This window comes from Hippoglossus stenolepis, chromosome 9, assembly GCF_022539355.2.
Source record: "Hippoglossus stenolepis isolate QCI-W04-F060 chromosome 9, HSTE1.2, whole genome shotgun sequence".
Classification (NCBI taxonomy): Eukaryota; Metazoa; Chordata; class Actinopteri; order Pleuronectiformes; family Pleuronectidae; genus Hippoglossus; species Hippoglossus stenolepis.
Window position 1 is genome coordinate 9,864,288 of NC_061491.1, and position 22,632 is coordinate 9,886,919.

At 43.2% G+C, this 22,632-nt stretch overlaps 1 protein-coding gene across 3 annotated transcripts; it reads left to right on the forward strand.

The window, feature by feature from the left end:
• Positions 1-1,246: 1,246 nt before the first annotated feature.
• Positions 1,247-22,030, forward strand: LOC118115152 (rapamycin-insensitive companion of mTOR-like). Of its 3 annotated transcripts, XM_035166144.2 has the most exons (38): positions 1,247-1,319; positions 1,445-1,492; positions 2,898-2,995; positions 5,763-5,827; positions 6,105-6,236; positions 6,450-6,513; positions 6,983-7,109; positions 7,239-7,408; positions 7,733-7,800; positions 8,204-8,271; positions 8,369-8,451; positions 8,945-9,032; positions 9,250-9,340; positions 9,711-9,777; positions 9,936-10,016; positions 10,255-10,355; positions 10,547-10,712; positions 11,764-11,865; positions 11,954-12,000; positions 12,101-12,236; positions 12,354-12,553; positions 12,690-12,816; positions 13,327-13,491; positions 13,951-14,027; positions 14,216-14,294; positions 14,420-14,529; positions 14,626-14,713; positions 14,849-14,941; positions 15,023-15,129; positions 15,372-15,601; positions 15,760-16,867; positions 17,143-17,223; positions 18,334-18,593; positions 18,694-18,900; positions 19,101-19,253; positions 19,854-19,977; positions 20,080-20,218; positions 20,301-22,030. In XM_035166144.2, the coding sequence occupies exons 1-38, from the start codon at positions 1,271-1,273 to the stop codon at positions 20,379-20,381; spliced, it is 5,280 nt and encodes a 1,759-aa protein (XP_035022035.2). In that variant the 5' UTR covers positions 1,247-1,270; the 3' UTR covers positions 20,382-22,030. The 3 variants fall into 3 exon arrangements, with proteins under 3 accessions (XP_035022035.2, XP_047197317.1, XP_047197318.1); XM_047341361.1 differs by lacking the exon at positions 17,143-17,223 and having other exon boundaries at positions 18,286-18,593; XM_047341362.1 differs by lacking the exon at positions 17,143-17,223.
• The last annotated feature ends 602 nt before the right edge of the window (positions 22,031-22,632 follow it).

A 22,632-nucleotide genomic window follows, 5' to 3' on the forward strand; every position in this document is an offset into this window, starting at 1 on the left:
GTTGTGATGTCACATGAGGATATTGTTTTTGTATGAGTGTGTTAATAGTTTTTATCCAGTCTATGGTTAATCTCTCTGTTTAAATCTTTCTGTTAAATCTGCAAAATCCAATAAAAAGTGGTGAGTGGACAAATGTTGTTGTTGGAAGAGAATTTAGTTGGAGAAAAATTCACCTGATCAAACTAGTAAATTGATCGAGCAATACCTTGTTCATGGTTTGTTCATTGTTGATGCATATATTTACTTTTTAAATTAAGTTGGGTTTTCGTTCAACAATAAATTCATGAATGTGTGTAGTGAAGTTTATTTCAAGCTCCATTATTGTATATTACATTTTATATTTTGACAGTAACAAATTGGATAAAGATGCTATTTTCTTTGTGCAATTGATTTTATTATTAGAATTATTTCACATTCATGAGAAGAAATTGACGAACTCTAAACCAATATTCAAATTTTTTTATCAAGAACTCGGCCCTGCAATGGACTGGCGACTTGTCCAGGGTGCACCCCACCTCTCGTCCATTGTCCGCTGGTATTAGGTCCATCACCCCATCACCCTCAAAAGGCTAAGCTGGATAGAGGGATGGAGGGAGGGATGGATGGATGGTGGAATGGACAGAGGATGGATGGATGGTGGAATGGACAGAGGATGGATGGAGGGATGGAGGGATGGAGGGATGGATGGAGGGAGGGATGGATATCAAGAACTACATCAACATAGTATCAAGTAAAGAGGACTTAAGAATAAGGAGGCACTTAAAACCAACTATGTGATTGGCGAATACTTATGGACAGATGATGTATGATTCAGATAGTTCCGATTTTTACTGACTTTTGTTTATATTTTACTTTATCTTATTTGATCTCATTTTATTTGTTTACCTCTTGTCATTGTCATGGTTTCTCCAGTAGGGTTGGAGATGTACCCCGGGCACAGACAGTTTTTTGTGTGTACATCTTGTGCTTGTATAAACTATAAAGTTATCAATCAATCATCTCCCCATCGACCATCCTGCAGTCGCCGGGTCAGATGCGTGTTTTCTCTGCCGATAAGATCAGATGGTGATGGAGGACGATCCAGCTGATCTCAGATCAGATGGTGATGGAGGAGGAACCAGCTGATCTCAGATCAGATGGCGATGGAGGAGGATCCAGCTGATCTCAGGTCTGCTGCGGTGACGCGGAGTCCCCGAACTCTCCCCCGTTGTTCGTCTATTTTCTCGCGAGAAGCCGCGAAGTTTCCGGTGTTGTGTATGTTCCTGGAAACATGGCGGCCAGCTTCCGCGGCCGTCCTATCCGGAGTCTTCGGATGCGAGGTAAGCGTGAAAAGCTCGATTGAGCGGCATGTGTGATGTCGGCATATTGCGAAAGTAGATGTTCCCGGGCATGTGATGAGCCGGGCGGGATCCCTGACCATGTGGCCGCTGTGTGTTTCTGACAGGTCGGAATGACAGCGGGGAGGAGAACGTACCGCTGGATCTGACCAGAGGTAAGCATCATCACCCTGAGAGCGATTATTGTTCAAGATGGATGAGGCGCGTTTCTGCGAACTGTGGCGCCGGGGAGGGAAAACCTTGTCCCTCGGGGCTCATGTCCCGTCAGTGATGCTGTTCACTCCCCACTCTCGGTTTACTTTTGCCAGCTATACCATAATAACAGGCGGCTGCGAGCTAACTAACTAGCAGGGTTAGCATTAGCTAGCTGCCACAGCTAAGCAGCCATGGCGACGGTGTGTTGTTTTGGTTCGTGCAAGTGGACAAAACGGGCTCGTGTCAGGCCGAACAGGCACAAGTGCTGCAGAAATGCTGAGGGCAGAGCTAGCTGCAGGATCGAGTGTGTTTCTGGGCTGTTCGCTGAGCAGCTGGAGAGACAACACAGGCTGCGGCAGGGTGTTTTTTTTCTGATACATCTGCTCAGTTATTCTCCTGCAGCAGCAGCAGCAGCACTGTGCACCACCCCTCAATCCCTGTGTCAGCGACCCACACTGGTGTTACTACTACACTGCAAACCAGCGTTAATCAGCATCTGGAATGTCAGATGAATAAACAGTCGCAGTGTCTCAGTCTAATCGACATGGGGGACCTCGATGTTTAATTCCAGGTCAGGGTAAGTAGATCATAAAATTGTGGGGTTTTGTGCAATCCTAATACTAAAGTGTGTCTGCACCGAAGACTTTCAAGGTCATCAAACTTGAAATTTCCGATGTTAAGACCATGACAAATGTTTTTTTGTCCTATCTATCCCAAAGGACGACTATTGCACATGCAGACCATTGCTGCATTAGTCTCTGGAGCTCCGGCTATGTCTGATAACAGTTAGGCAATATTATATTCTACCACAAGTTTTGCAGACAATGCTCATTAGTGTTTGTTTGATTCCATCAAATCTATCACAGATGTAGTGTTTGTTGTTCTTATGGACAAAATAAGAAGTGCACAAAATAACATTTGTACATTTTGTACTAATTTAGGTATAAATTCAGCTTTTTTTTACGTGTATTTTAATGTGTCTGCTGTATCTGAATCTGCCTCAGCGCTTGGCTAACATTGTTACTGAGGAGAAAATATTGTCTACAATTTGTTAAGCTGGTGTATTGTTGGTTTCTGCAGCATTTATGTTTTTGCTTAAATATAGTATCTGGAGTTTCTCTCCTTTTGTTTTTACACAGTTGCTGAAAGGAACTGAAAATGAAAAAAAAACACACTTCCCTGCTCAAGTCTTGCTTTCACAGTCTGGACCTTGTTTTGACTGTACACACTCATTTAGTTTGACCAGCTAAACCAACTTCCTTCCTGCAACATATCAAATACAGTTCATTGTCTGTTATTGTGGCAATATGGAGTAATATAACATTTGTCTTGGTTACATTGTGTTTCCTTTTTGTTCTCCTGCAGAGCCATCAGAAAACTTCCGTGAAATCCTCCAAAATGTGGCCAAATCACATGGAGTCAGTAACATGCGAAAACTGGGCCACCTGAACAACTTCATAAAGGTAACTGTCACATTATGATGTTTTTACCCCAGGGTTTTATTTATTACCTTAGACAGTGCTGACAACACGGATAATTATTGAAGCTGCACTTAAAAACATCAAACCTTTCAAGACGTGTGACTCACTCTTTGTAAAGATTGACTTCCCATCCGCTGTCATGTCCCCACTGACCTCTCCTTGATCTTCTCCTCTTGGGTGTTGCTGCCAGTAGGCCTTGCCGTGTCGTGTCATTGTGATGCTGACAGTGACTGTAACAGGAGCTCTAGGGATGGTGAAGCACTCCTGACTTAATGTGCATCAAGAGCTGCACCCTGACTTTGAAACTTGAGATGTTTAATGTCTGGTTATTATTTTTATGAACCTGGCTGAGACACTGTCAAACTTTATTATATTTTCTATTGTTGATGGTAAAAGTGAAGGTCTTCCAGTATAAACGAATGTCGTGCTTCTAAATCTCTTATATGTCAATGGGACCAACTAAATTGTGTTGAGTTAAACTGAAACACAAAACAAGTGGATCGCTAAGAGATTTATTGGGGCTTTGTGTGTCCCACTTATCAGTAGTTGGTCGCCATGATGCACAGATTTATTGTTTGCAAAAAAAGAAGAAGGAATAAGAGATTTAGTTGATTTTCTATTCGTTTAGCGTTTTGCTGCAGATAAAGGTTCAGATGGAATGGTGTTTTTCGATTTGAGTCTTTTTCTTTGTGTGGACAAGGCCTCAGTGATGTGCTAGTGACCTCTGCAGGGTGTTTTTCTGCTTTTCATCTAACACATATTAGAATAGTCTTGAGCCCTCTTGTAATTGTGTACAGGAATAACATTGTGTACAAAATTACTTGCAACGCTGAAAGCTAAGTTTGAGAGAAAATGTTGTTTTCGTTCACCGCCTTGTTGTTGAGAAAATGTCCAATTCACCAACCTTGGGCACCAGATGTGTAAACGTTTGCTGATTTGCGCTGAGCCGCCCGCTGTCGTAAACCACCTCTGACTTTGTGTCATGGACATGTTTTGTCCAACTGTTGGTGGCCGTGCAGCCAGTTTGTGCTGGCCTTCAGAAACCTGTGCAGCTGGCAGTGCATTCGACTGGAGGCTAAGTGTGAGGCTGAGTTGTGCGTCTGTAATCCGTGCACCTAACTCCCTTGTTTACAACTGACAGGAGGGTAATAGTCATGACGTGTGTGTATACGTCTGTTCGAGCACCATGCCCCTGATTCCTTATATGGGTTCCAGGACAGCGAGGGTGACCTAATCCCCCGAGAGTGTCCCCTCGCCCCATCTCCTCTCCCCCCCTCCTCCTGCCTACTTGGACTCTGACATCACAGCTGGTTTAAAACAACCCCTTACTCCCCTATGCCCCTGTTCACCCATCCTGTTCCATTTCTCCCCTTGCTCTGTGGTTTGTAATGAAGGAGAGAAAAGAGGATTACTTTCAGCTTCAAGGCACGATTCACACATAATGACCCGTTTGGTTTACTCATCGGCTCCTCTGCTGATGCTGCGTCACTATAGGTATATGTAACCTGGACTACTGTGACCACTGCCTGGGTGCCTCATGGTGCTCAAAAGGTGGCGGCTCCTCCCATTGCTAAGGGTGGGGGCGATTCAATGATTTTCATAAGCCCGTGGTATGATTTCTTTTTTATGAGGATCCGCGACCCTTACTCATTGCTTTGTGTGTATGATGACCTTTCTAAACTGTGCTTTTGTTAGCATTGGCCTCCCAGATAATAGTTTTTCAATATGAACTGCTCTATTTATTATGTTCATTATGGACATAGTATTTTGTGTACATATAATTTGAATGTTTTATACACCAGCAGTGTTTTGGCCCTGGTTAATTATTGAGGAACTGTGGTGAAGGAGCTGGAGTCGGCCTGGTAGGGTACACAAAACAGAACCAAATAGTCGGGTTGACAGCAGAAGTATACAAAGTAGTTTTCAGACGTGAACGCAGGTGACTTTTTTTGGTCTGGACTTTCTCCGGAGTTTGCCTTTCACACATGAGCAGCGCAGCAGGAGGTTCTTCGCTCAGACGCGTTCACAACAGCACAGAATTCTCCGGAGTGTTCGTGTGAGGGGTGGCGCAGCTTGCACAGGCAGGATGAAATTTACTAATTCCGCTGTGGAGATCACATGTTTTTGTTTACAACACATCGTCACCAGCGTCGACCCTCATCACCAAAATATCTCTTGACATCTTTGTCTGTGTCCTCTACGTGTATGTTGCGTATGCTTTTTTAAATCCTGAGATATTTGTATCTGTCGCGCCCACAGAGGTTTTACTAAGGGGCTTACTAGAAAGTCTAGAGCCTCTCGCATTGAGATCAGTGCATGTCTGAAAGCAGCTCAAAATAATCATTCAACCTGTATCTTACTTTCTGTTCTCACCCTCTATTTTTATTCATCAAACATATACAAGCGCATGTACTCATAAACAACAAATGCTGGTGACAAAAGCCTGCGCCAAATACACGACCTGTGAATGTGTTGTCCCAATGCTTCTGTGATTGTAACTACCACCAGTGAAACCATAAGATTATCCATTCACAATTGTGTGCGTTTGGTTTTTCTTTGACTCAAACATTGTTTAGCGGTGAGTGTCTCAGGTGAAGGATTGAGACCCTGAACTATCATCTGAATATCATGATGTTCCATAGTGCCACATTAATGCCTGTGCTAGGATTGCTTTTATCCATAAAGTCATGTTAATGCAGTCCGTTTATAGACCCAAAAAATGATGTCTTGTTCTGTCTCTGTGTTACAGCTGCTATGCAGCATTGGTTACCGTGAGGAAAACTTTGGGTTTACACACGAAGAAATCATTGTTTGGTAAGTTTGTCAGTGACAGTGACAGTTTATCAGTAGTTGTATGTTTTTTTCAACATGTGCTCTTTTTCCAGGTCATTAGCTTGTTATTTATGCAGCCAAGTAAAACCCTTAGTTAGCAAGGCCCGGTGATTAATATACATTTTAGCTTTTTTAATTTGAAAAGGCATCTTAAATCCATCATGCATATGAAATATTTCAGGAAATAAATTAAGTTTGTAAAGTATCATAATTCTGTTGCCATGTCCATTTTCAAATTTTCTTGATTTTTCACCCATAGTCTGCGACTAGCCCTACTGAATGAGGCCAAGGAAGTGCGTGCAGCAGGGTTGCGGGCGCTCCGCTACCTCATTAGAGACACCGCCGTGCTGCAGAAGGTCCTCAGACTACAGGTGGACTATTTAATAGCCAGGTGAGATTCTGCTTTGACCAGTCAAATGGAAACAACTGGGCACATTCTCATGTTGTGGGTTCATAACACATATTTTTGAAATTTGCATGGTCCTCTTGAAGTGCTATGCTTCAGTCGTACTTATATGGTTGACAGGTTTATTTTTCTCTCACTAGCTGGCTGTGGTGAAACGAGAGGGACATGATTAATGGTGCCTCTGTGTTCTTGTTTCAGATGCATTGACATCCAGCAGAGCAATGAGGGCGAGAGAACTCAGGCTCTGAGACTCGTCCGCAAGGTAAGATATATAGAACACAGCATGATTCTTTTTTATCTCCATTCCTCTGCAGCCATTCATTTGTATATTCAGCGTCACTCACTAGGAGTTAGCCCTCTGCGCTCAACATCAGCTTCAGTGCCAGCACACAGTGCCACCAGAAAGATCCTTGGGTTAGCAGCAGTGTCAGAGTGTGGACACTTTGTACGAGTCTGCAGGCGAAGTTATTTATAGCTCTTTCTGTAGTTTACTGTAAACCTTCCTCACACACACACATAGAGTCAGGCTCTGGTTTCAGTAGAGGAATTCTTTGCCATACAGGTAGTAATATTACCCCTGTGTTCATTACATATAGCCTGGCCTCTAATTTAATCTATTTCCCCATCACTTCATACGTTGATACTCCATAAAAACATTGCAGTAATTTTATGCCTCTATTTGTCTAGCCTTGTAGATGACTCATGTTTCTCTCCTCTCCCTCTTCCTGTAGATTATCACTGTCAATGCAATGTTGTTCCCCACGTCTATCACAAACTCTCTAATTGCTATCGGCACGGATGGACTCCAGGAGAGAGACCGCATGGTCCGCGCGGCCATCGCCATCGTATGTGAGCTTGGTGAGTGCCTGGCCTCAGAAAGTCGCTCTGTTCATGGACAGAAATAAACCTTGTGAAATACCTCATTTGTGAGAAAGAAGAAAACAAAGCGTCTAATATTTCTTTGTTGTGGGCTAATTCCACGCGCAGCCCTGAAGAACCCAGAGGTGGTGGCCAAACGAGGTGGCCTCAGCACCATCCTGAAGAGTGTGATCGATTGTCAGTTGAGTCGCATCAACGAAGCACTGATCACCACCATTCTCCATCTTCTCAACCACCCACGTACCCGCCAGTACGTACGGGTGGACGTCGAGCTGGAGGTATGCACAGATATGAATTCAGAGTACGCTGCTGTTCATAAATGAGCCAGTGTGCTGCAGGATTAACAGCTTCAGGTTGTACGTCTCTTTCCCATGGAGCTTAGAGTAATCAATTACAAGGTTTCTCTAAAGCCTCATTGTCTGTAAACGGGCACCTGGGACAGAAGCGTCTCATCATTGCAGTCATTATAGCCACCGGGATGTCATATGAGATCTATAGCTAGGTCATTATTACTGCAAGATGTTTGGTGGGTTAATTACACTTAATAGGTCTGTTATGTTTTGTACTCATCCATCTTTTGTGTATGTGTGTCTGTCCTCCAGCAAATCCTCGCCCCTTTCACAGATTTTCACTACCGGCACAACGCAGACACGGCTGAAGGGCAACTCAAGTGAGTGTGTGTGTGGCAGTGGGTATGAAGAGTGTTACTGTTACATCAGAGACAATACAGATAGTGTTTCCCTCTGTTTAGAGTTTGCTGTGTTCCTATATTGGTAACACCATGCGTCGAGAAAGTTGAGGGCGTGTATAGTGTTTTTATGATATGACCCTTGTTATCAGGGCTTCTTGACTCCACAGTGACATGCCCCCAGGATGTGAAGCAACCATCCTTTAAGTCACTCTGGAAGATTTGCCTTTGCATAAAAAGATCTTTTATCGATTCTTTTTTTTCTCCACGTCTTTCAAGTTTTACATTGAGGGTACAGTTCGAACCTTGGTGAAAGGTTTTTCAGTGCTCTGTACGGTGGAACATGGTGCCTTGTTTATTAATGTGCGTGTTTTCATGTTCTCAGGGAGGACAGAGAGGCCCGTTTCTTGTCGAGTAGGATGGCCATAGTGGCAGCCTTTCGCTCCTGGTCTGGTAAGGGCTAAGACATAGTTACGTGAATTGTTTTATATGACGTGTGTTTTCATTTTAAGGGTATCACGAGTTGCATGTGTCTCTTTCTGTCACTCAGGGATTATCAACCTATGCAAGGCTGGAAATTCTGGTATCCAGTCTTTAATTGGCTTACTTTGCATACCAAATATGGAAGTTAGGGTGAGTATTGACACAGCTACATTCCAAATATTTACAGAAAATGTCTGAACGAACAAGGAAGTTAGCAGTTTTAAATGTTGATAGCGCTTGTGTTCCTTCCCTAGCAACCAACACCTCACTGACGTGCAAATCCCCTGTCTGTAGAATGTATGCCCATTAGGCCTTCGTTTTACTGTAGCTGTAGTAAGATGAAGAACCAAAGCAGCTCTCATTAGTTTTGGTTCCAGTCAGGGTATTGACAGAGTTATCTGAGTCATATATCTTATCTGATTAAGATATGTCAGATAAGATATATGACTAAAGCTGAGTCAGTAGCTTCCATAAAATTTTTATTGAACCTAATTTCCTCTAAGTCTTTATGGGTCCTCGTGCTTCAATTTCCGTCACAGGGTTTGCGCTTTTATATTTTTTTATTTTTGAAAGTGTTTTATTTGTGAAAGACTTATTAACAACATTTATGTATCTGATTGCTTCATTGTGATTTGTCCTGCAGAAAGGCTTGTTGGAGGTGTTATATGAGATATTCAGGCTCCCTGTGCCCATTGTAACTCAAGACTTTACAGAAGGTCTTCTAAGTGTTGGTGAGGAAAATCATTTTTTGTAACTTGAGAATTCATTTTTATATCCACAGTGTCTTGGTATGTTCTAATTTGGTTGTTTTGCAGCCACATAGCCAAACTGTAATTTGTTTGGCTATGTGACCCTGTATAGTCATGGCAAAAAGCTTTCTAGTTTTAGACCCCTAATAGTTACGTTCACATTATACTTTAAGTTAATCTCTGCTCTTATTTACTTCAGACCCTGCCAGGTTCCAGGACACCTGGAGACTGTCTGATGGGTTTGTTGCTGCTGAGGCCAAAGTCGTCCTGCCCCATCGGGCCCGCTCCAGGTGAGAGAGAAGAACATGGAGTCAACCCTGGGTTGTGTGTCCACACGTCCTGTAAACCTATGTCCCTTCCGTTCTCGTGTACCTGATATCTCAGGAACCTCTTGAATTTCTTCATATTTAGCAGAAACGTTCACTTAGATTTATGGACGTCCTGATAAGATTTTCATGGTCATGGACACAAAACACATTTTTGGCCATAATTCAAGAATTAATCTGCTAATAAATTTCATTGAATAAAATGAAGAAGTGATTTTATATCCCCCAAAAAAATCAAAGCTCAACATCATGTTCTGCCAACACATTTTTCTGCTCATTAGATCGAGACCATATTTCCTGTAACTAAATTTTAGTTTCTTCTTTGCTTCATCAGGCCTGATCTGATGGACAACTACCTAGGATTTGTTCTGTCTGCCTTCATCTCCAGTGGGCTGTTAGAGGTGAGTTAAGGAGAATCATAAACCATGGTTTCTCTGATTGGATTGTGTTACGATTTTACACCGCATGTTTGATTTACCGTTCTACACAGCAGCATTGTAGTGTGCATGTTTCTTTTGGAGCCGTAACCGTCATTCTTTCCCTATCTTTGGCTCTGCAGGGTATTGTTGAAGTTGTGACCAGTAGCGATGACCAGCTCGCTATCAGAGCTACCATCCTGTTGGGAGAACTTCTACACATGGTAATTAAGAAAGTGGGGAAATAACACACGGCATAATTAGGAAAACTGTAATAGAACATTATTTTTCCCACTGCGTTCTCACAAACTGCAAAAGTCCTAAATGTTTCCGCTTCTGTGTCACTGCAAAATACACAGAGATATGTTTCATTTGAACAGCTGCCCGCTACGACTGAGTTTCTGTGATTCTAATTCAAAATGCATCTCGGCTTTTTCTTCCACCCGCTTCTCTCATGTTTAGGCAAACACCATCCTTCCTCATTCCCACAGTCACCACCTGCACTGCCTTCCCACCCTTATCAACATGGCAGCCTCCTTTGACATCCCCCAGGAGAAACGACTGTGAGGACACACTGTCACACCCACACGTCTGCTTTTCCTCACACAAAAAAAAAAGATTTTCAGTGCAAGCACATTTTCTCACTATTCTAACTGTGAATTCAATACACTTCCACAAATCAATTATAAATAACATAATCCCAAATACTAGGGAAGCTGAATTAAATCACTATTATTAATTGTGTATTTTCCAGTCGAGCGAGTGCAGCTGTCAACAATCTGAAGCGTTTCCATGAGAAGAAGAAGAAAGGTTTGAAACCACACAGTCTGTACCTGGACCACATCATTCGCAAGTCGGTGTCGTCAAATAGCCGCAGAGAGTCCCACTCGCGTGTCCACAGGGATATCTACGTTATTAAGGTAAAAACAAACACACTTCTCACATTCTACATTTAATATTTAGCCGTCCTCTGTGTAACATCAACATATATAGATTGTTTAAAGGAGTACTTTTTTGTATATATGCTTATTTGCCATCCTACTCTTAGCAGATATCAATTTCATCTCTTTGTGTTCACTACAAACATTTGGGTTGTGTTTAGTTTAGCTTCGCACAAACACTGAAGAAGGGTAAACGGGTACATTCGTTTTCTTCACAAATGAAAAAGAAACTAGGTTGTGTCTCACTTTGTATAATGTCATACTCACACTTGCAATTTTGAGTGCTGAAGTTTCTTTTTACAGAAAAGTATGACAACATATATACTTTGCACAATATGTCCCAGGATGATACTTTCAAAGCAGTCAAAAAGTAAAACCCTCAATGGTCCCCATCCTAGTTATGTTGTAGAAGGGGAGGGACAACAAATGTATTTTCAGATTTGCTGCCAAGGAAGGAAAACACGGTGTCAATTTTAAACTCCATGTCACGTGGCAAAGGGGCCACTTGCAAGAAAGTATAACATTCATTTTTAAGTCAAGTCGTCAAAGCAGCTGGTATTTTGGCGGCAGTGATGGTCGTGTGTTGTAATCATCATTTTCGGTGAATGGACAACAACTGTGTTTTGATTTGGGGACAACACTAGCCTGTCAGAATTCACACACTGAGCCAGTGTCTGATTTGAGACAGCATTGGTTTCACCTGCAAAATGGTTGAATTTCCAAGTTGTAATATATATTTTGTAATCCAAGAATGACCTGGATGTTGTTCGGGGGTAAAATTGTGTAAAATTTGTCAGCAAATTCCTTAAATTTGTAAATTAAAATAAATGCTACCACTTTAATCCTTTCCATTTTTTTAATGAGGTACAGCAGATTTTAAGTTATAATGAAACGTCTTTAACAAATTTAGGTTTCTTTATTGAATAAATTAATTTGTTTTTCACAAGGCAAAGAATTGCAATATAATTAGTAAAACCAATTCAACCGGTATATGTTCCTATTTATCATAATTGTAAAATCAATGTTTCAGGACACAGAAGAAGCACTTATGATGAACCTGAGAGACAGTCACATTCTCAACCACAAGCACAACCTGGAGTGGAACTGGCTGCTTATCGCCACCATCCTGAAGGTCAGGCTGTTCTCATGAAGCACCACAGACTCAATTGTGAACTTTTTTTTTCCTGTCTTATATTAAAATGTTTGTTTTACTCTCCCAGTGGCCAAATGTAAACCTCAGGAACAACAAAGATGAACACATGCACAAGTGAGACCCCTTCATATCCTCAAATACCCCATTGCAACATGGTCAATATTTTGACGTGCTTATTTGACAAATTGTATTCAATTTTTTTGACGTGATGCAGGTTTGTGCGGAGGCTGCTTTACTTTTATAAGCCCAGTAGCAAATTGTATGCAGGACTGGCACTGGATCACGTGAAGGCCAGACAACTCACTGTGGTTGGTTGTCAGTTTATTGAGTTCCTCATGGACTCAGATGAGGTGAGAGAAATGTGCACAAAGTCACAAAGCTTATATTCCTGTTTTACCTTTGGTCATTTTCTAATTTGCCACTTCTCTCTGTCCTCTCTTCTCCCCTCTTCTTCGTCTTGTCACCAGGATGGCCAGGGTTACCTGGAGGAGCTGGTGAAGGACATGGTGTCGTGGCTCTCCTCGTCCTCAGGAATGAAGCCTGAGCGCTGTCTGCAGAGTAACGGCCTGCTCACCACACTCAGCCAACACTATTTCCTCTTCCTGGGGACGCTCTCTGCACACCCACAGGGAGTCAAACTGCTGGAGAAGTGTGGCCTGTTTCAGTGGTGAGTAAACAGAAAAACCTGTTCCAGGCCCAGAGAGTTCAAATAATCTCAAACACATTTGTTCTTTTTATGAACCAACCACAACGACGCATTAGATTGAGGTCCTGCTAACAACTCGTCCGATTTGTGCTTGCAGCCTGCTGAATCTCTGCTCTGTGAAGAACCAGGACGCTGTGCTCAAACTTGCTGTAACCACACTGGACTACAGCAGAGACGGTCTGGCTAGAGTGATCCTCTCCAAGATCCTCACTGCTGCTACTGATGTGAGACAGCCACAGGAACACGACTCACCCAAACATAAAAATACCTTCTGAAACGTGCAATTTCCTTGTACTCATCTGTGTCCAAATAACTGAAGTTAGTTGGAGCTACGTTTTGCAACTGCAGATTATGCAGAAAAAATAAAGATTGAATTACTTTATTGTCATTTTGTAAGTGCTACAAAATTGCAATTGAAAATTAGAATGGCACGAAGTAGAGCACATACCACCAAGGAAAAACAGACCTTAATATTTGACAAAAATGCCCTACTACTTAATGTGAAAGAAAGTGGCAGAAGAAAGCTTCCCAATCAACAGGATCTAAGCTAAGTTTACTGGGTTCTTCCCTGGCCCACTCCATTGCCAAGTTTGATGCAAACCAGTTCAGAGTTTTTTATGCAATTCTGTTGACAAACAAACAAACCACCAGACAGACGCATAAAACATAATCTCCCTGGCGACAATAACAATGCCCCTTCCTCTTCCCACAATGCCTCTGGTCTCACCGAGCAGACGTGTAGGCTGTATGCCACCAAACACCTCCGTGTGCTGCTGCGTGCGGGCGTGGAGTTCTTCAGTAGCTGGGGCATGGAGCTACTGGTCACGCAGCTTCATGACCACAGCAAAGCCGTGTCCATGGAGGCCCTGGACATCCTGGACGAGGCGTGTGAGGACAAGGTGACGTGAATCACTCACTGACTACAGTCAAAACAGTAGCACTGTTAACTCTGCTGTGCAGCTCACATGTGAGAGAGAGCGTTAGAAACTGAATGACTGTAAAGCAGAGCATTGAAGCAACACTGTGTAACGTTACTGAGCAACAGCGCCCTCTGGAGCTACTAGTGTTTAATCGGGTGGGCTCCATGTCTGAGTGGTTTTCATGTAGAAAAGATCAAAGCGGCTCCACTCTCTCTATTCCAAGTCATTGATCCACCAAACTAACTTGTATAGTTGTGCTTTAAGTTAACACAGAAACAAAGATTTAACCTGAATAAGTATAATTGATATTGTAAGAGGCAGAGAAAATATGGATTTACATGGATTTGAGCTGTGGCTGTTTTTCTCCTCTGTTTACATGGTTCTGTAGTGTGTTTATGCTTCCTGCTGTCTGACTTGTTGTATTGTGCTGCTTCACAGGCCAACCTCCATGCGTTAATCCAGCTAAAACCAGCTCTGTCCCACCTGGGAGATAAAGGCCTCCTGCTGCTCCTCAGGTGAGTTTTATACAGCTTGTATCCCTCTCCCCCCAGTTCACATAAAATGCCGCTCACTTCCCACTGAGGTTTGGGTTAGGATGGAAGCGTTGGTCGTAGCTTCATCTAAACCTAAATTGATTTGTTTAATCATCCAACTGCTTTTACGTCTCCTCTTTAAATACCCTGTGTATCTTGTGTCTGTTTAGGTTCCTGTCCATTCCTAAAGGTTTCTCCTACCTCAATGAGAGGGGTTATGTGAGCAAACAGCTGGATAAGTGGCAGAAGGTATTAACAGCATATCCATTTAATAATCGTTTTTTTAAATTCATGTGCTTCTAAATCATGATAAGACCACAAGCTACCAGAAGACTCTGTTTAACTCTGTGACCTACATGTCATATGGATTGCAGGAATACAACCTTAAGTACGTGGACCTGATAGAGGAGCAGCTCAACGAAGCACTAACAACGTACCGCAAACCTGTTGATGGAGACAACTACGTCAGACGCAGCAACCAAAGGTGAGAAGCTTGACTCTTAAATACTGTCGGTATAATCTGACAAACCACCGGGTGCTCTGCAAACTGTATTTTTCTAATTTTTCGGGTTGTCTCCAGGTTACAAAGACCAAATGTCTATCTTCCTGTGCACTTGTACGGACAGCTGGTCCATGATAAGACAGGCTGTCATCTTTTGGAGGCTCAGGTAACGACTTTTTATCGGTTCAGCATCACACTGCTTCCATTTTTCATTTTCAATTTCCTATATTAGTTTTTTCTGGGAAGCAAGTGGTTTGTTCAGATCCAGCTTGTCTTTGTTCTTACCATCTGTCGTTTGCAGAGTGTGGTTCCTGACCTCAGCTACACAGTTCGCTCCCCGATGCTGGACACCTGGGAGGGCATTAAACAGCTGAAGGCTGCTCTGTGGGCACTGGTGAGGAACACTTTCACTGTCAACGTAATATTGATAGTTACAAAGACATGGCTCTGATGGTGTGTGTTGTTTTCCGTGCAGGGCAACATTGGCTCTTCAAACTGGGGTCTGAATCTCCTGCAGGAGGAGAATGTCATTCCTGACATCCTCGCATTGGCTCAGCACTGTGAGGTGCTCTCAGTACGAGGGTAAGCTGATCCTATTTTTGGTTTTTACCACTTTTCACTATAAAATACCCCGATTTTATTATTTAAAGTCAATCATTTTGAACAGACACTTTTAACAATTAGCAGGACGCTTGTGTTTTTTGCTGAATTATAAATGCAAATCATTTCACAGTTAACCTTAAAGATCTTTCCAACAAAACAAACCAAAGTGGTAAATACAGCACACCATCGTATTTTCACTAACAGTCCTCTCCTGTCCACAGCACCTGTGTTTATGTTCTGGGCGTCATATCCAAGACCCGGCAGGGCTGTGATGTGCTGAAGCAGTACGGCTGGGACGCGGTCAGACACAGTCGCAGGACGTTGTGGCCTGTCACTCCGGACGAGGTCGACACACACTTAACCTCTGAACTTTCCTCAGTGCCAAGCACGCTCAGTCTGAACTCTGAATCCACCAGCTCGCGCCACAATAGCGAGAGCGAGTCTCAGCCAAGTATGTAGGATTTTGAGAACATTTTGAGAGAAAGTCTTATTCATTTGGTACATAATGCTCCACCACCATAGTAATCTGGTATTTTTGATTGCAGTTACACCAGACATTAGCCTTTTTCTCCTCCCGCTGTGGTCTTGATCAACTCTTTGTGCTTTCAGACATGTACATACTGGAGGATGACAAGTGTGATGTTCTGGACCAGTCAGATGAGCCCTTCCATCTTCACCCCAAACCCATCAAGGACCGCAGCCCCTTCACAATCCTGGCCTCCACACGCTTTGTTCGCACCCGTTTCCTCAACTCCCTGTCCCTTCCCAGCAAGAAGCTGCGCTCCACCAGTGACCCCAAGACCCCGTCAGGCTCTCGCACCCCTACTGAACTCAAGACAGGCAGTATGAGGCGTAACAGGACAGTGACCGAACCCTCAGTGTACAGCCCAAACCAGGGGGATGTCTTCACCCCCGTGTTTAATGGCAGAGGAATGCCAAAGAGTCCCACAGTGAGTCTGGAGACGTCCTTCGTTGGTACCAGGGGCGGCTCTGAGGAGCACCTTGTGGATGGAAGGCTGGCAAGGGGAGGAGGCTCAGGCCTTGGACTAAGTGGTCTAGGAGGGCAAGGGGCTGTGGAGCACCCCAGCCGAGAGCGGGAGCAGAGCAGCCGAGAGCGTCTGGCAGGAGGGGATGGTGGCTCTTCCTCTAGTGGAGGCAACGTAGTAGGGGGCGGAGGAGGTGGCGGCGGAGGTACTCAGTTTAAAAGCCGCAGTCAGAGCTTTAACACGGACACCACAACCAGCGGCATCAGCTCCATGAGCTCCAGCCCCTCTAGGGAGACCGTTGGAAACCCTGAGCATCCCGAACCTGAACCAGACTCTTCTGACTGTGTGAGCCTCAACACAGTGGTGTCTGCCAAGACTGTCAAAACGCTCTCCTCCCTCACACCCCAGGCTCAGACCAACCATATTTCAATGTCGAAGTCGTCCACTGTCTCTCTGGTACCGCCCGGCTCCTCGCACACACTCCCTCGCCGAGCTCAATCTCTCAAGTCTCCTTCAGTCGCCACCATCAAGAGTCTGGCTGACTGTAGCTTCATGTACACCAGCCCAAGAGACGCGCTGGGTTACGCTACGTTGAAGAGGCTGCAGCAGCAGAGGATACACCCATCTTTGTCTCACAGTGAAGCCTTGGCTTCGCCTGCCAAAGACGTACTGTTCACCGACACCATCACTATGAAGACGGGCAGCCTGGACTCCAGATTAACACCTCGCAGGTAACTCATAGTGACAGGGACTGAATGACAGAAAACTAACACTGCTGCAACATTCATTTTGTTTACATGAATATATTTTCTTCCTTTTATTTTTAACAATATGTTTGTTTTTGCAACATGAAATATGTGTTCTCATGTCCCAGTAGCAACTCAACTAGCCTCCTCCATTTAGCTTAAGCAGCGCTGTGCCTGAGGTAGAGTTTTGATTTGTGTCCGCCTTAGCAATGACAGATGTGATAATGTGTTTTTTGTGCACCTTCTGCTATGTCTGTCAGATTATCAGACAGAAGGCTCACCTGTCCAGAACCCAGCGTCTTAAATCCGTACCGCAGGCTGTCCAGAACAATCACACCGTGGTGGGTGGAGCGACCCAATGTCCTCCTGAGTAGACAAATAGCTTCTAGCACCGATCCAGACAATTATGTCCCCGTTGCTTTTAGTTTAGTTGCAACTGCGTCTCCTTGGCTGCAGTTGTTTTACAGTTGATTTGACTCCCGTAGCCCTGTAGTGTGACTAAGCCCCGTGTAGATTGGTCAGTTGCTGGTTGTTCCTGCCTCTTGGAGCTGTGAGTCTTCTTAGAAGTAAACAGCGCACAGGTAGAGATACGTGCCATAATATAGATTTTATAGTAAAGGTACCAGCTTTTCACTCCAACTGTATATTAAACTCTCTTCACATCCACTGTCAGCTATTTTACACATATAAGTTGTTTTATTATAACATAAAAATATAGGTGATGGATCGTCAGTGTTCCAGTGTCTACATTGTTATTATATTATTGTGTCTTGAACATTATCTGTCCTGCCTATGAGAGGCTTACAAGACCTCATTATTTAGAAAAAGAACAATAAAGAAGAAAAAAAACTAGGAACCAGAGTGCAGCATCAATAACTAATAAATAAATCCTGAACTTTTTTCCAAGATTCAGCAATTCATACAAATTAGAAGCTTGAACCAATGAATGTTTGGTCAAACGATTAAGCTATTGTCAATAGTGCCAATTCATTTTCTGTTGACTGCCGTGCAAAAAACATACATACTTTAATGTATATTGGTGACATCCAGTCTTTGGATTAGGCAGTTATATAGATTGTAAGCCATACTGACACATTATTCTTTGACCCTTCATATACATTGTAGTCTCTTACTGGATATGTTTCTTTTTCTTTGGGAAGCTATGGACAAGTGGTTATTGGGTACTTCAGTGTATTTTAAAGTTTTTCTATGCCTGAAGACTGTATCACACTTGGATGTCCTGTGCTGTGAGTTTATCTGTAGCTGCCGCCCTGATAACATGCTGGCATTAGAGCCTGTTGAGATCCCAACGTCCTTCTCGCTGTCTGCTCACCGAGTCTCTGTCTCTGTGCTTTTATCCAACATTTTTTTCACTTACTCCCCATGTTCCTTTTCTGTCCCAGTCTCTCCCCCCGGATCCTCTCACGTACCTCTCCTCTTGCCCTCCCTAGGTTTCTGAAAGCGCTGAGCTTTGCCTCTCTGGATAAAGAGGAGCTGCTCAGTCCCATCAACCAAAGCACCTTGCACCGCTGCTCTTCAGTGCGCTCTATGGTCTCTGGCATCACCTATGGGTGCAACGATGACTACATTGGCCTCGCACTGCCCATGGACATCAATGATATGTTCCACATCAGGGACTTAGCTTACTTTCAGCAGAGGATCAGCCCACCGTCCGAAGAGCGAAAACGCTTCCTCTTTGGCGATGGAGATGGTAAATATAACTTCTTGTATAATCAAATGACAATATATGATTTTGAATCAGACTGGTGGATTGTGTTTCTTTGTGCTCACCATGGTTCTTCCCTCTGCAGGTGACCGCCCGGCTATCCCACTACTAAAGCAGCAGTTCAGTATCTCTGAGCTGATAGTGTGTCGAGGTGACACCCAGAACCACACGGTGGGCTTAGACGAGACGGGACTGCAGGATCACTCCGAAGAGAACTGCCTGTACTGTGTGGGAGCCATTGTTCTCGGATACCCAACACAGCCACAGTTCAACAGCACACAGCCATGCACAGGTGAGGTGCCGCCCCACACACACACACACACACACACACACACACACTCACTCACTCACTCACTCACTCACTCACTCACTCACTCACTCACTCACTCACTCACTCACTCACTCACTCACTCACTCAGTCAGTCAGTCATGGACATACTTTAAAGTCAGTACAGAAAATAAAAAATGCTCTGTTTTTTTTCTCTCTGACAGACTATGTTGACTTTCCGTCATGGGGAGGCAAGAGCGGCCATCGTCTGGAGGTGATGCCTCAGTCCAAGTTCTCTGGGGTGTCAGGCTGCAGCGATGCTGCTGTGTCACAAGGCTCCATCTGTAGCACGCCCACTCCTGCTGACGTTGTCCTCGGTAAGAATCACCACAACATGCAGGATATCATCTGAAATACCAAAACAACCCTTAAACTAAGTACTGTATTGTTACTTTATCATTTTAATAAACTGTATTACGTTGCATTTATCACCATATTAAATTCAGCCTCACTTTTACTACCACATGATTAAAATGTGTGAATGAAGTATGATCTGGAAAGACTTCTGAGTCAGATCCATCTTTCAGTCCCATTCTTTAATACTTTGTTTGTTTAACCTTTATTTGACTAGGAAAGCTTCTATTCTATTAGTCCAGGTTAAAGTAGACAATGAGAGACAACACCAGAAGACAGATGACCCAAAAATGAGCAAGTGTGACCCTGTGTGGCTAAAATACAACCAGAGCTTTGTATTTGATTGAAGTATTAAAGAAGTAGCTCAGAGCATCTGTTGCTGTCTGTTCTCGATGGTAAATTAAATACAAATATAATGTAGGAAAGGGAATAGAGAGGGTGTGGAAGCACAAAGCAGCCCAGATGGAATAAGGGAAATATTTTTAAAGCAGTGGCACAGCTTTACATTTATTGTATTTTTTATTTATTGGTGTGTATTGAGTATTTATTTATGTGTCTCTCAGGCGGAAAGGGGATATCAGAGGACGGCCCCGCCTCCCGTGTCTTGCTGAGGAAGGAGGTTCTCCGCCTCATCATCAACCTCAGCTCCTCTGTAGGAACCAAAGGCCACGAAACAGGACTACTGACGTAAAGCCCTTTTACTTGCTTAAAATTTTTTAGATGCATGTTTATTTGCAGAACAAAAGAAGTCGTTTTTAAAGATGTGTTAAATCCCCTCTGTTTCTTTAGGATAAAGGAGAAGTTTCCGTATGCGTTTGACGACATCTGCCTGTACTCCGAGGTGTCTCACCTCTTGGCCCACTGCATGTTTCGCTTGACCTCAAGACGTTTCATACAGGAGCTCTTCCAGGATGTGCAATTCATGCCAGTGAGAAAATAAACCAATCCCCCATCCCATTCTGAATCTCTACGTGTATCCCATATATTCCAACATTTCTCCTCTTTTCCAGATGTACGAGGAAGCCGAGGCAATCCTGACGAAGCTACCAAAACCTGTCGAAGAGGACGATAACCCTCCTGCAGAATCCTGATCACCCTTCCCTTTCGTGTTCCTTGCACAGCCCCGGTCCTGCCACCCTACAAACATGGAACGAATGCGAGACTGAGAGAAATTAAGTTATGGCTCCAAGGATGGGGAAACGTTTGGCGTGTTTCTGTTGCTCAAAACAGAGTTCCATAGCCAAGGACATCAAGGAAGTGGTCACCACTCACCTTTCTTCTAGCTAAATCAAGCTGGGAAACGGACATCAGTATCTGTAAACTAGGTTTAACCTGACATGCCTAATGCTGTCTCAGACTTTATTTTCTTCTTTTAACAGGAACAAGGGGGAGCAGTTTAACCAAATACTGTTTTCACATGGGTTGGCAATCTTGGGCAACATTCAATAATACATCAACATAATGCTTAAGGACAAGCTGGATCATTAAGACTCACATTGTGTTCAAAACAAAAGGAAAAAAAGAAAATGAAATAATTCTACCAACATTTTATCTCTTTCCAGAGGTGGTGTTTTTCTGTAATGAAATGAATAAGGCATGTTGTTGTGTCTAACCAGTGATTCCTCGGACCTGCGTTCTTTTCTCCTTAACGAAACAAAACACTACAGAGGAATCCTGTTGTTTTTAAAAACGTATCCGGAGCCTTCCTGGCTCATATCCCACCCTGACCTGTGATCTGTTCTAGCCAGGTATGCTCTTTTGCTTCTCTCACCTCATCGCTTCCTACAACCCTGTAGCCTCTCATCAGCACAGGCCGCTAATTCCTTTTCTATTTCTTGTATCTCAGACAATCAAACATCACTCGTATCATATTTTCTTAAGCTCTATATATGCCACCCTTACTCGGTACATGAGAATAGCATGTAATTTAATGCTAGTTTATGCCATCCTTTACTTCTGTAGGACCTTTAATGTATTTTCTTCAGCCATTGCATTATAAGTGAGCTTCTCAGGAGGCCGTTGGTCTTGTGCTCCGTCGTACAAGTTATCTGTAGAATGATTGATTACAGATTTAGTACCAAACTCTGCTCAGAGACGTTTGCAGAACCTGCATAAGCCCAGCAGCTCTACCCCGACTATGCCTTCTTACCTCTGTGCTTCACCTCCACTGCATGTGCAACAAGCATGGCAAAGTTGTAACGTCACCGTAACGCGTTTCTTGCTTAACTTTATAAATAGGTTGCCATCACATGCTGCCATCACATTGTAGGAATATAACGACCCCCTGAATCTGTTTCCACAACGCAATATCACTGTCTGTCATTGGCTAAGATGGGGGAGGGGGTGTGTGTGCTGACTAAATGATTTTTAAAAGGTTTCCAGGGAAACGGGGATCTCTGTTTCCATTGGCTTGTTTTTGCTATAATGCTGCTACAAAAATGGACTCGTAGAGAGATGATTCATAGATCAGCTGAGTGATGTCAGATCCGATCTATTTATTATATGTCTGTACCATAGAGTGAGCTCAACCAGAGAAGAAAAAAAGTTATTTATATTTTTTCCTCAAGACTGTATTATAATTTAAAAAGATTTTTTTTTTCTTTTTTTTTTTTTGTTGCCTGAATCGTGGTTTCCCTTGTATAATGTGTACAGTATGTTTTTGGGGCATTGATGACCTAAAGAAACATACAATCCTATCAAAGGGATGCATTGTTAATAAAACTAAATTTGAAATACCCAACATGTTTGACATTTCTTTTTTCTCATTCTTTCATTTGTAACTTTTCTCCTCTTCTTTGTTGGGGATGTCATGAGCCCCTTTTTGTCTGGAACTGTAGAAATATTATGATTCAGCAGAAACATGTTTGGATTGGGTGAAGATGTTTAGAGGTTTTTAGAGTGGAATTACTTCTGCAATAGGATCATTGACTCACAGTAAGACGATTCTTTCAGAGTGGAGTTTGAATGTTCTCCCTGTTTCTCTGTGGGTTTTCTCCGAATACTCTGGCTTCATCCCACAGTCCAAACAAATGCAGATTGGGGTTAGGTTGATAGGAAACTCTTAATTGACCATAGGTGTGAATGGGAGTGAGAATGCCAGTCCTGTGGTGACCTTGTCTCCAGCTCGGATACAGTAAAAAGCACAAAGCTCTGTCAGCTCATAGATTTAATCTTAGTATTTACTACTCACAATGTTCTGTGCTACATTTGTTCCATGCTCATCTGTGGGACGCCTAAGGAAATTGTTTTATATTTCTCATTAAAACAAACCTGGTGCAACTAAGAAAAACGTTTTCAGCTTGAGAGCAAATTGCTCACATGTAGCTAGAAAATGAACCGTTT

Coding starts and splice junctions, on each gene's coding strand:
- LOC118115152 (XM_035166144.2), top strand. CDS start 1,271: ATGGCGGCCAGCTTCCGCGGCCGTCCTATCCGGAGTCTTCGGATGCGA. Junction 6,514..6,982: donor CTCTGAGACTCGTCCGCAAG/GTAAGATATATA, acceptor CTCTTCCTGTAG/ATTATCACTGTCAATGCAAT. Junction 12,237..12,353: donor TCCTCATGGACTCAGATGAG/GTGAGAGAAATG, acceptor TCTTGTCACCAG/GATGGCCAGGGTTACCTGGA.